The following is a 12,862-nucleotide window of genomic DNA, read 5'->3' as shown; positions in this document are numbered from 1 at the left end:
TGGAATAGTATTTAACAAGTCATGCAGAGTTAATTAGCCAAAAACTCAAGTTGAGTTGGTTCAAATCCAGATCGAGTTAAGTTGGTCTAAATTTAGGTTAAATTGAGTTGGAACAATTCATATTTAATCAAGTTGAACATAGGGATAACAACAGTTCGAACACACCCGCATAAGAAAATCTACCCGCTACCCATCTCGTTATCCAATAAATTAATTTAAAATTTAATTTTTTGTGGGTATCGAATACTCGTAATTATGGATAGTACGATATCTGCATCCGACTCGTTTATAAACGGATATTAAAATACACGTTACCCGCGAGTAATAAATACTCACGAATACTAACTATTCGTCACAAATTTTATATGTGAATACTCACAGACATGAGTATTTTTGTCATCATATAGTTTGATCTAGACAAGGTCAAGTCTAAACAATCAAAATCAATTAAGCTTAACCTAAGCTGATCTAAGTTGGTTAGGGCCCAAACCTAGTCGAGTTGGCCTGACCCAAGCTTAGTTAAGCCAAGTCAACCCAATCCCATGTTGAGTTGAGTCGACTCGACTCCAAGCATTTCAGGTCAAGGTAGAATCAAGTTCGCCAAGTTTGACTAAATCCATGTCGAGTCAAGTTTGTTTAAGTCCAACTCGACAAAATCACTCTAATAAAATTTGAAATTCATTTAATTTTAAATAATTTAATCGCTCTAATAAAATTTTAGAATTTTAATTTATTCAAAAATTTATTATCCAAAGAATATATTTCGTCATAAAATATTTCAATAATTATAATTCTTCTCAATATAAAATTAAAGAAAAAATAATCACGAATCATTTGTGCATTTGTGATATGTGATAATGAAGAATAATTTATATATTTGAATTGTAATTGAACTTTTATTATTAGTAGAGTTCATTAAGAGTTCTTCAAAAAGTACTAAATGTAAATAAAGAAACAAGGATGAATTAATATGACTTCTATTTTTTCTTTTTCATAATCTATCTTAAACGGATTTATATTCTTTTGAAAAAGTTGCATTCTAAAGTCTAAACAAGTCTAGGAATTATGTTTAGAAACAATAATAATAAAATTGTAAATGAAAAAAATGGAGATACCAAGAGTGTTATATACCATTGATAATTAACACCACCACATCTCAAGAATTAATGAAAATGGTAGTAAAAGAGTGTGTTTGATTAGATTGTAGCTTTCTCCCACATGACAATGGTGTTGTCCCATTTATAAGAAATGAATTAGTGGATGTCACATTCAACAAATTCATGAACATGCCCACAAACTACAAACTCATCAAAAGGTCAACAAATGTATCAATCAATAAAGGTGAGGTCACATTTCACTCTCTAATCTTGCATTTAATTTCTCAACAATGTTGCTTCTAATTTTAATCACATTCATTATGCTTTTCTTTATTACACACATTTTTTTTCTTTTTACTTTAATTTTAATTTTAAGGGAGTGAATTGTTGAGGTTTAATTTGAAGGGATTGGAAGAGAAAATAAAATAATTTGATGATTTAATGAAAATATGATAGATTAGAATAAAAAGTTTATTCGTATGGGTTATTGATTTGGCTGAATTAAATAATGTTAATACATTTTTTAAAGGGAAAATAATATAAATATTTTTTTATCAAAATAATTAGTCAAAAAAATAAAAAGTATTTCTTAAATGTAAGTTTTTCACTTTTTTTTTTTCATCTCACATGTTTTTTTTATGCACAAATCCATTCAAAATACTTATATCAAAAACTCGAAATTCTCACAAATACATTTGAAAATTGAAATATTTCCTCATGAATAATAAATTTACTTAATGAAGAAATTATACTAAAAATGAAAACATTGTAATTAATTTAAAATATTGAAATAATATTTTTGTAAGTCTTTTTCTTATAGCTCATCTTGATCATTTACATTCAATATGAAAATTGTAATTTATATCTAATTTTCTGATAATTAATATTGAGATTGTAATATGGTGCAAATTAGAAAAATGTATGCAAATAGAATAAGAAGAGTCTAATATCATTGTATTGTATATACATGTTTAAAATCTTTGACATTTAATAATATTTTTTTATGGTTATTTTTCAATATAATAATGAATAATATATATATATATATATATATATATATATATATATTTATATTGTACCTTATTTTAAATAGACAAAATGAAGAAAGGAAATAAAAACTCTTTTTATAATTAGAAAAAATAATTTATACATAAAAAATCCAACTCAATGTTTGTTGCCACAGTTAAAAATGGACTGATTATACTTAAATCACAACAACTTAATAAAATGTATTAAAAAAGTCAATGGTTTACCACCTTAAAAAAATAAAATTAGTTTCATATAAAAAGTTATATAAGGATGTTGAAAAAGAAACATACTATCTTTATTTATTTTTTAAATTAAGAAATTAACTGTAAAAATGATATATTAAAGTAAAATATTATTTAAAAAATATTTTATTTTTTAATTTATTTTATTTAAATTGTAGTCAACACATGTACCACTTTATTAAAACTATAAAAGCAGACAAATATTTATTTTTAAATTAAATGGACCTTTGTATTATTTTGTAAGATCTCAAAAGTGAGTATAATATTTTTTTCTTGAAGAAATTAATAAACGAATATTCAGAAAAGCTAAAGGTTGAATTAAAACAAAAAAATTGGGATACATTCTTATAGATTGAAATGTATTAAAAAATATGACATTTACATAGTCTGATATAAAATCAAAAGTAGAATTAGAAAGTGTATTTATTTATAGGAAATGTATTTCTACATTTTCTGATAAATATTTGGTATCTTCTTTTAATTACATAATTAGTTGTTAATTTTGTGAACCTTTAACTAGCTAACCCAAAAGATACACAACAGTAAAAAAGTAATGTCGAATCTTAAAAGAGTAACAAATCCCAAGATGGAAAATTGCTTATGTAATACTACTGCTAATAACCAATAATAGGTTTTCATATGCTAGGATACTTTATATTATTATAGTAATTAATTATGGATAGCTTCTCAATTAGATCAAGTTGCAGTAGAATAATCAAAACTTGTGCCTTACCTTTATTAACAATTAATTACGATTAAGACACTCTCATTACAATTTTATACCTTAATTTTTACTATTAAATTACTTTTATATAAAGTTTATTGCATAATACATATACTCTTTCTTTAGTAGGATTAATATAAAGTTTATATTGCGAATACATAATGTGCTACTAAAGTCAATTTCATGTGTCGGGAACATAATCTTCCTAAAGTCAATTTCATGTTGGAAAATTTTCTAAAAGTCTAAGTAATTAACGTAATTAAACAACTTCTTTGTTTTTATTTTCAAAAGGTGATATTAAAGTTGTATTAATTAGTAATATTCAGTTTTAATATTTGACGAAATTCAGTTGCACTACTTTAAGTATTTTTAATGTTATTTTCAATAAAAAAAATTAGCTTACTTTTTAGAGTTTATTTTCTTAAAATTTTATATTATTTTATCGGATAAAATATAGTATATAACATTAAACTATATATAACTTTAATTGTTAATAGTTTCATGACTATTTCTTCTATCTACACAACTTCTAACTTATTTTTTCTTTTAGTAATCAATCTCTCTTATATTATCCAAAAACAGAGAAAATAGATAAAAATATATTTCAATTTTTTTAATTATAATAACTTATATTAATTTTAAAAAGATAATATAAATTTTAAAAAATAACATAACTTAAAGGGCTAAATATGTTTTTATCCCTCAAATTTCGGTGAAATTTGAAATTAGTTCCTTTTTGAAGTTTTATGTTAATTTAGTCATTTATCTTTAAAAATGCGTGAATTTGGTCATTTTAACTAAATTTTGTTAAGTTTATCTAATTTCAAGTGTATTTTTGTTTCAATATTAACTTAAATATTATTATAAAATACGTTTAAAATATCAATTAAATTTAACAAAAATTGGTAAGAAAGATTAAATTCATGCATTTCAAAAAATGAATGATTAAATTGGTTTAAAGTTTTAAAAATGTACTAATTCTAAAATTTACTTAAACTTAAAAAAAAACATATTTAACCTTTTAATTAATTATGAGTGTAGGACAAGTGTGTGATTTTTTTTTAAAAGAAACCTGTAAAAAAAAAACAATAAATTTGCGCCGGCGCTGCTTCACAGAAAAGCGAAGAAGAAGAACCATTATTCCATTTCATTTGACCGTGAAAATTGAAAAGCAAACCAACATTTTTATTTATTTATTTATCTATTAATATTAAAGGTTAAAAAGCTTAATAACACCACCTAACCAATTTATTAATATTAAAAAAATATCAACACCATAAAAAAAAGTTTCCATATATGGAGTGTCCATGCTCCTTCCTCACACAGCAACCTCACTCACTCACTCTTTCACTATGCTCAACAACGAACGGTGACCGTTAGATCTCATTCTCCGATCACCGTTGGAATGGCGTGTATCTGAATCAATCATTCATTCATTCTTTCAACCTTCTTCTTTTTCTTCTCGAGCACGATTCTTTCTTCGCTTTCACTTTTCGCTTCGCTCCTTTATTCTCTCCATCGTCTTCTCCACGCGCTTTGCTCTTCTCCGATCGCACTCTCGTTCACGCAGGTTCGTTATCGTTAACTAACTTCCACTCTCAATGCTGCTTACTCTGTTTTCACTCTCTTCACTAATTTCACTTTCCTCAATTAATGTTATGCTGTTTTACTTCTCTAACTCCGTGCTGTGTGATGAAACAGATCTAAAGCTTGCAGTGATTTATTTATTGAGATTGTGACTGCATTGGTGAGAAATGAGGTTGGAGTTCGTGTGTGTATTTATGATAATTCTGTTTGGCCTTGCGAAATTCGGGAAGGCAGAGATTTACATAGTGACTGTTGAAGGAGAGCCTGTTATAAGTTACAGGGGTGGTGTCGATGGCTTTGAAGCCACTGCGGTGGAATCTGATGATGATGATCACAAGCTTGACTCCACGAGGTGTAATGTTTAATCACAATATTCTTCTATACTTTATTATTATTGATATTATTATTTAGTGTTCTATTATTGTTATTCTTACCGAGTATAGAAATCGCGTGTTGAATTTGTTATTTTACCTTGTTTTTAAATTAACTTCCCAGAAAAGAACGTGATTGTGGAAAATTTTTGTCAACCATTAGTCCGATAAGGTATTCTTTTAAGAGAAATTGTTTTGATACTTTTTTTTTGTACAAAATTTAATACAATGAGAGATGTGGGTTGAGACGAGAGGGAAGTGTAAAATAAAATTATTGATGTTAATGGTTAGAAATTTTTAAAAATAGTGTTGTAAAATTCTGTTTAATGGATAACATAATAATATAAATAATTTTCTAAATATAATAAAGTGATGATATTCCTTTATGGTGACCCATGACTTCGGCCATTTCTTTTTTTGTTTGTTATTCCTCGCGTCACTCTGTTTTTTAGATGTTTTTCTTTTACGTGAATTAATGCTAAGTGCGTTGTTGATTAAGGACTGACTAGTGATTTTTTGCTTAATTTTTGTGCTGTTTTAATCTTGTTTTAGTGAGGTGGTGGTTTCTTATGCTCGTCACCTTGAAAAGAGACACGACTTGCTTCTGGGGTTGCTGTTTGAGCGTGGGACGTATGAGAAACTCTATAGCTATCGACATCTTATGAATGGGTTTGCTGTTCATCTTTCCCCCGAACAGGTGATGTCTTGTGTTGATATCTTTTTTACCATGTGGTTTATATGTTAATAATCATATGTTGAGTTTTTGAGCTTCATCTGAGCATGTGTTGCCTATCCTCTTATATTAGTAGGCAGAAACTCTTCGACATGCTCCTGGGGTTAAATCTGTTGAGAGGGACTGGAAGGTGAAGAGGCTCACGACACATACCCCACAATTTTTGGGGCTTCCAACTGGGGTGTGGCCAACAGGTGGTGGCTATGAGAGGGCTGGAGAAGACATTGTGATTGGATTTGTGGACTCTGGAATCTACCCTCACCATCCAAGCTTTACCACTTATAACACTGAACCCTATGGGCCTGTTTCGAGATATAAAGGAAAATGTGAGGTTGATCCTGGAACTAAAAGAAGTTTTTGTAATGGGAAAATTATCGGAGCACAACATTTTGCGCAAGCTGCAATAGCGGCGGGGGCATTTAACCCTTCAATTGATTTTGATTCACCTCTCGATGGAGATGGGCATGGGAGGTCAGGTCCTATTCCCCTTCTTTATTGATTTCTTCAGTTGGAAGTAGGAATTCTTCTGATGCTCTCATAAGGGATCCTGTACTTTGGTTAAAAGAAAACTATTTATGTGTCTCATAAACAAAGGAAATGGATAATACCAATTTGATAACAGCTGTTCTTTTAACAATTCCCTATTCTTCTTGCATGTTCATCTGGCAGTCATACAGCCTCTATTGCAGCCGGAAGAAATGGAATTCCAGTGAGGATGTACGGGCATGAATTCGGGAAAGCAAGCGGAATGGCTCCCCGTGCCAGGTGAGGAATGACGCCTCCCCAATTGATCACCTTTTTCTTTAAAACCGGGAACTACTTCATGTTTTGTGTCTTCAGGATTGCTGTGTATAAAGCACTTTATAGACTTTTTGGAGGATTTGTTGCAGATGTAGTTGCTGCAATTGATCAGGTATGCAACTTTGCTGTATGTTTATGATGTTGTTTTATCTCAAATGTTCTGTTGACCTTGCAACAAATTAATGACAAAAATTTCTTTTTAGCTCGAAGAATCTGCACGAAAATATCTTATGTCTTACTTCACTAATCTTGAGGCAATGTTCTAAATTGCTTGTGAAGAAATGATTCCTCAGTTTTCTTATTTTCGGATGAAAAAGTCTAACTCAACATTGAAGTTCAACATAAAATTAAACAATCACTTATACACTTAACCTTTTAAGCATTGTATCTCAAGATGTCTAATTATTTAAATTTGAAAGTGAACAGGCTGTGCATGATGGGGTGGATATAATTAGCCTATCAGTTGGACCAAATAGTCCTCCATCAAACACCAAAACTACGTTTTTGAATCCTTTTGATGCTACACTTCTTGGAGCTGTGAAAGCTGGTGTGTTTGTCGCACAGGCTGCTGGAAATGGTGGTCCTTTTCCCAAGTCATTAGTTTCATACAGTCCATGGATAGCAACAGTGGCTGCTGCAATTGATGATCGTAGATACAAAAACCATTTGATCCTTGGAAATGGAAAAATCTTAGCTGGAATTGGATTGTCACGTGAGTTCTCAAACTTCCTACTATTTTTCTTAAGATGTAATTTTCTTAATCATGGACGGATGTTTGGAGACACATTGTTGATGATTGTTCTGTAAATCTAACTTATAATTGGTGAAGGAAAGAATAAAAAAGTTAAAAAGAAAACGACATTGTAAAGGAAAGGTAGTCTCTTTTCATTTTACTTCTTTACTCAATAGATTATTTTAGCATCGTTCTCATACGTGACAAGAAGAAAATGGAAAAGATAGTAAGAGTCATAATCTTTTCTTTTGCAAATAAAATCAGTTAGTTCTGAGTGTACATGTGTATCACTTTGACGAAAAGCCTTGGATAAATGCCTTCGCCAAATAATCTTCTGTATTTTTCTTTACAATAATTGACGAAAAGCATATACTAGATTTAATTGTATCAAGTTGTGATAGGTTTAAAGATATTGAAGAAAAAAGTATGAGTATTGTTATTCCCTTATTCATGTTTAATTTATCAAAAAAATTACAGAATTATTGAATCCTATTCATCTCTTGTTGTCCAAGGTATTTTGATTATATAAGTTATTATGTGAAAAGATAAATCATAGTAACATACTCTTTAATGCACTCTTTACAAGTCGCTATTATGGACTTAAATTCGTAAGGTTTCTTTCAGTTAATTAGGGTATAAATGTCAGCCGGTGGGAATGCAAATTCATGAGTTGTTTCTAGCAATTAATTAGTCATTTTAGTGTTCAACAAACTTCATGCTTATGTGCCAAAGCATATTTATGGTTGTCCACAATTCATTTACTTTTGTTGGTATTGGCTTTTGCAGCTTCTACACGTATAAACCAAACATACACATTGGTTGCCGCAAATGATGCGCTTCTTGATTCTTCTGTTACGAAGTACAGCCCCACTGATTGTCAGAGGCCAGAAGTTTTTAACAAGAACTTAATAAAGGGAAATATTCTTCTCTGTGGCTATTCTTACAATTTTGTTGTTGGTTCTGCATCAATAAAACAGGTCTCAGAAACAGCAAAGGCCCTTGGAGCAGTTGGATTTGTTCTGTGTGTTGAAAATGTTTCTCCTGGAGCAAAATTTGATCCGGTCCCCGTTGGCATTCCCGGGATTCTTATCACAGATACCAGTAAATCAAAGGTACTTGAATCACATATAGATGGATGATGAATGCTAACTGTTTCCATCTGTTTTCTTGTACCCAATTATGTACTCCACAGCCTACTTCATCTACTGTCTTAATATCCTTTTTGTATGTTTTTATCACTACTTTTTTTTTATCACAAAGTGTGCGATATATAATTATTTGGAACATGCAAAATCTTATCTTCAGGAACTGATAGATTATTATAATATTTCCACACCAAGAGACTGGACTGGAAGGGTGAAGACTTTCACAGGTACAGGTAAAATTGAGGACGGTTTGATGCCTATTCTCCACAAATCTGCACCACAAGTAGCAGTTTTTTCTGCCAGAGGACCAAATATAAAGGACTTTAGCTTCCAAGAGGCAGATCTTCTCAAACCAGATATATTAGCTCCGGGTTCTTTGATTTGGGCTGCTTGGTCTCTAAATGGAACTGATGAGCCAAATTATGTTGGTAAGTAATGGTTTGACTAAGTTGCCTTTTAACTGTCGTTGGATTTTTATTTTTATTTTTTGTCTTTATTCAAACAATTACTCCCTTTCATCCAAATATATAAAAAGTTCTTGTCTTACGTGTAAACAAATCTCAAATAATTTAGCGAGACTATCCTAAAAGATAATGATATTTTGATCCACTTTTTTTAACTCAATTTTAACTCACTATTCCAATCACTCTTAGATCATTACATTATACCTCTAAAAAAAATCAAAATAAATAATTGAAAAGTGATCGGAGTGGTGAGTTAAAAGTGGGTAAAAAGAAAAGTTGGTTAAAATATCATTATCCCTTGTCCTATCCTAAAATGCCTTTCATAATTTGAGATTTTATTTCCCATAACTCAGTTTTACTGAGACGTAGTTTTAAGAAAAAGTAGTTTAATAAAAAGTTTATCTTTAAATGTTGGTACAATTAAATAATGCTTATTATTTTTCTCAAATAAGCGTCAATTAGTGTTTTTTAAGAATTTTTGTTTCAGATCATCATCTAATCATAAGTCGGCATATAATTATTTTAGAAGTTAAACAATGCTTAGTTTTGTGATATGACACTGGAAAATTTATTAGGGAGATGGGTGCAGTCTGCAATATCCAGAAAAATGAGTCTTCAATTTTTCTCATAGATCTACTTCTTTGAAAGAATTTCGGACCCTACGCATGTGGCAGGATTTCGTAGCATTTTTGGAAGAATTGTTGCACTATTAAGTACGAAAGAGAAGAAAAACATGAAATAAGACATATCGTCAATATATTATAGAAATTGATTTATTTAAGCAGTTTTTTCTTGAGCAGGAGAGGGATTTGCCATGATATCTGGGACCAGTATGGCTGCACCACATATAGCTGGAATTGCTGCTCTTATAAAGCAAAAACATCCACATTGGAGTCCTGCTGCCATTAAATCAGCCTTGATGACAACATCTACAACACTAGACAGAGCAGGAAATCCTATTCTAGCACAGCAATATTCTGAATCAGAAGCTATGAACCTGGTCAGAGCCACTCCTTTTGATTATGGGAGTGGACACGTTAATCCAAGAGCTGCCTTGGACCCTGGCCTAGTCTTTGACGCAGGTTTGTTCACCTCTCCCTCTCTAATGTACTCCTCTACTGGCACGTTTGTGTTCTGAGTTGACCAATAAACTTGAATTCACTTGTATGTGAGAATTTAAAGGTAAAGTAAAATTCAGGAATTTCTGTGACAAGAAATTGGCATTGGGTGCAACCTTTTTCTATAACAAATTACTTAAATCGATGCGAACAAGTTTTTAAAAGCGATTCAAAACTGCCATTGTGGCAATAAAGTCAAGTTTTTTTGAGGTTTCAATGACCAGGACAGCAATTGCAACCAATCGCATTAGCGGAGAGGTAGGAGATGTAATTAAACGGTACCATTAAAGAGAAGTCATTTACAAAAGGATTCAAATAGTTATTCTAAGATATTGTTGTTCCTTTATGGAAAAGTGTTGTGCCAAGACTTCTTTCGGAATCTTCTCTTACTAAACTATGTACTTAAATACATAGTTATTGTAAGATATTGCGGGAAAATATTGTACCAAGACTTTTTTTAGAATCTTCTCTTATTAAAATATGTACTTAAATATATCTTTCTGAAGGTCCGGAAGTTATCATTTCAGTTTTCTGCATGTATTTTAAATTTAAAAAAGACAATGCGTCCCTGTAATCCGTTTTAGTATCAATATGTACAGCAAGAAAATAAAAACAGCAAAGAACTGTTTACGTAATTTTTCCATTGATTTTGCAGGATATGAGGATTATCTAGGGTTCTTGTGCACAACACCTGGCATTGATGTTCATGAGATAAAGAACTACACAAACTCGCCATGTAACAACAGCCTGGGCCACCCATCAAATTTAAACACTCCATCCATTACAATTTCCCATCTTGTAAGAACTCAAATTGTCACACGCACTCTCACGAATGTTGCTGATGAGGAAGAAACCTACGTGATCACAGCCAGGATGCAACCAGCAGTTGCCATTGACGTGAATCCTCCTGCAATGACCATTAGAGCAGGTGCATCACGTAAGTTTACTGTGACACTCACTGTTCGCTCAGTGACAGGAACCTATAGTTTTGGAGAGGTGTTATTGAAAGGAAGCAGAGGGCACAAGGTGAGGATCCCTGTTCTTGCCAATGGATACTCAAGATAGCTTTAGTCTGGTCAGCAAAGAAAAGTTATGCGTGTAATATTCTTTGTAACTTGTGGAAATAAGGTATGTACGGCTTTAGATTTATTCAGAAAATATAATATGGTGTTGAATAGATGTAAAGGTAAGCAGGTGTAAGGGGAACACTCCTGGTTTATTTTATTCCACATTTAAAGTTTTGCAAATAACATCTTGTTATTTATTGGAATGCTTCTTCTTCTGAAGGTTTTACATGTATCTGCCCCCTTTTTCTTCTGTTCATATCAAATTTCTTATAGCAGGTTGCAACACAAGAAAATAGTTAGAGTATGACATATCATCTAAGTCATGAAGGGACAGTACTGTGTTAATGTTTGCTGGTTTCTTTTAAACAATTTGGTTCAGTTTTGAGGAGGAGATAATATTTAACATGGGAGTGGTTCATTACCAACTCGCCAACCAAAAACTTCATCCCTAATTTCTTCGGGAATTGCTTCATGCACCCTCTCAAATTTCTTCATTAACGCCATCATTGATGTGAAATTCTAATAGTAACCTTATGGGTTATTTAGTTAACGCTAATTTTTTCACTCACCTTCTTCACCCTGCGGCTGCTCTGGTTATTCCTTGGTAATGTGCGTCTGGTTGTGGCTTCAACCCAGCGGTGCGCAGTGTGCTTCTGCCTTCAACTCAAGTTGCACACCTTTGGTGCATTGTAGAGGAGGAAGTGGGACTACAGTGTAAATATCGTTGAGAAATTGATTGATCAAAAGTCATCATGGATGATACATTGTTACCATGCCTTTTCAGAAATTGTATACATCTTGTTTATAGAGGAAAATCATGAATAAAGGATATTGATGTCATGAGGACTATGAAGTGGAAAAAATAAAGTGAACATCATGAAAATTTCCGAAATTGTATTTCCGGAATGCACACTTTCACTTCGAGATTTTACTTTCTGGTTCACAAAAACCCATTCTGTAATTTTCTTTCTACAGTACATTCAACTCAATTTACGGATTTAATTTTTCGAAAATATATGCTACAATTCCGGAAACAATAATTTGGAAAATAATATATATTTTCCTGAAGTTTTTCTTCTGGAATTCGTTTTATGTTACCTTCGACATTTAACCCAAAATGCATTAGAAAAATATCCATATTCACCTCCCACAACACCTCATGTTCCTCCATGGGACCTCACCAACAGTTCATCGGAGACAAGCAAAGGTCTCAAGAAAGAGAAAGCCTCAAATAAAACACAAAATGGTAGAAATGGAATTAAAAAATGAAAGGGTGCAGAAAGAAATTAATAGGATGTAGGAAGCAGTTACCATTTTCTTCCACCTGTGATCCAAAGAAAGCACAAGCAAGCTATAATCCATTAAGTAGATTTTGGATCCACCAACTAAATACTAATGTGGGTGTTTCTTCATGCACCTCTATACACTTTAAAATTCTAATTTTTACCCTTTTTTCTTTTTTAATTATGAAATATACAATATGAAAATATTTTGAAATATGCCATCCGGAATGTAAAATTTGTATTTTATAATGTACAATCCAGAAAGCAAAACAAAAAATACATTTTAGAATTTGAAATACAAAATTTATATTCTAAGTTGTACTATCCAAAATACATTAGTTTATTTTACATTCGGGATTTGTGGATTCTACGATCTGTAATGTATTTTTTATTTTACATTTTGAATTATACAATTCAAAATACAAGTTTTATATTTTAAATTGTACAATTTAGAATACAAAATTTAGA

General features: G+C 31.2%; 1 protein-coding gene across 1 annotated transcript; it reads left to right on the top strand.

Moving 5' to 3' along the window:
* Positions 1 to 4,394: 4,394 nt before the first annotated feature.
* LOC114163235 (subtilisin-like protease SBT2.6) lies at positions 4,395 to 11,339 on the top strand. Its single transcript, XM_028047415.1, has 11 exons — positions 4,395 to 4,662; positions 4,794 to 5,031; positions 5,603 to 5,747; positions 5,860 to 6,254; positions 6,453 to 6,548; positions 6,624 to 6,696; positions 7,011 to 7,296; positions 8,104 to 8,429; positions 8,623 to 8,890; positions 9,727 to 10,008; positions 10,700 to 11,339. The coding sequence occupies exons 2-11, from the start codon at positions 4,847 to 4,849 to the stop codon at positions 11,107 to 11,109; spliced, it is 2,466 nt and encodes an 821-aa protein (XP_027903216.1). The 5' UTR covers positions 4,395 to 4,662; positions 4,794 to 4,846; the 3' UTR covers positions 11,110 to 11,339.
* The last annotated feature ends 1,523 nt before the right edge of the window (positions 11,340 to 12,862 follow it).

Source organism: Vigna unguiculata, chromosome 9 (assembly GCF_004118075.2).
Source record: "Vigna unguiculata cultivar IT97K-499-35 chromosome 9, ASM411807v1, whole genome shotgun sequence".
NCBI lineage: Eukaryota > Viridiplantae > Streptophyta > Magnoliopsida > Fabales > Fabaceae > Vigna > Vigna unguiculata.
The sequence above is the reverse complement of the archived record's forward strand: the minus strand, read 5'-3'. Positions and strand labels throughout refer to the sequence as shown.

Coding starts and splice junctions, on each gene's coding strand:
- LOC114163235 (XM_028047415.1), top strand. CDS start 4,847: ATGAGGTTGGAGTTCGTGTGTGTATTTATGATAATTCTGTTTGGCCTT. Junction 5,032..5,602: donor CACAAGCTTGACTCCACGAG/GTGTAATGTTTA, acceptor ATCTTGTTTTAG/TGAGGTGGTGGTTTCTTATG. Junction 7,297..8,103: donor AGCTGGAATTGGATTGTCAC/GTGAGTTCTCAA, acceptor TGGCTTTTGCAG/CTTCTACACGTATAAACCAA.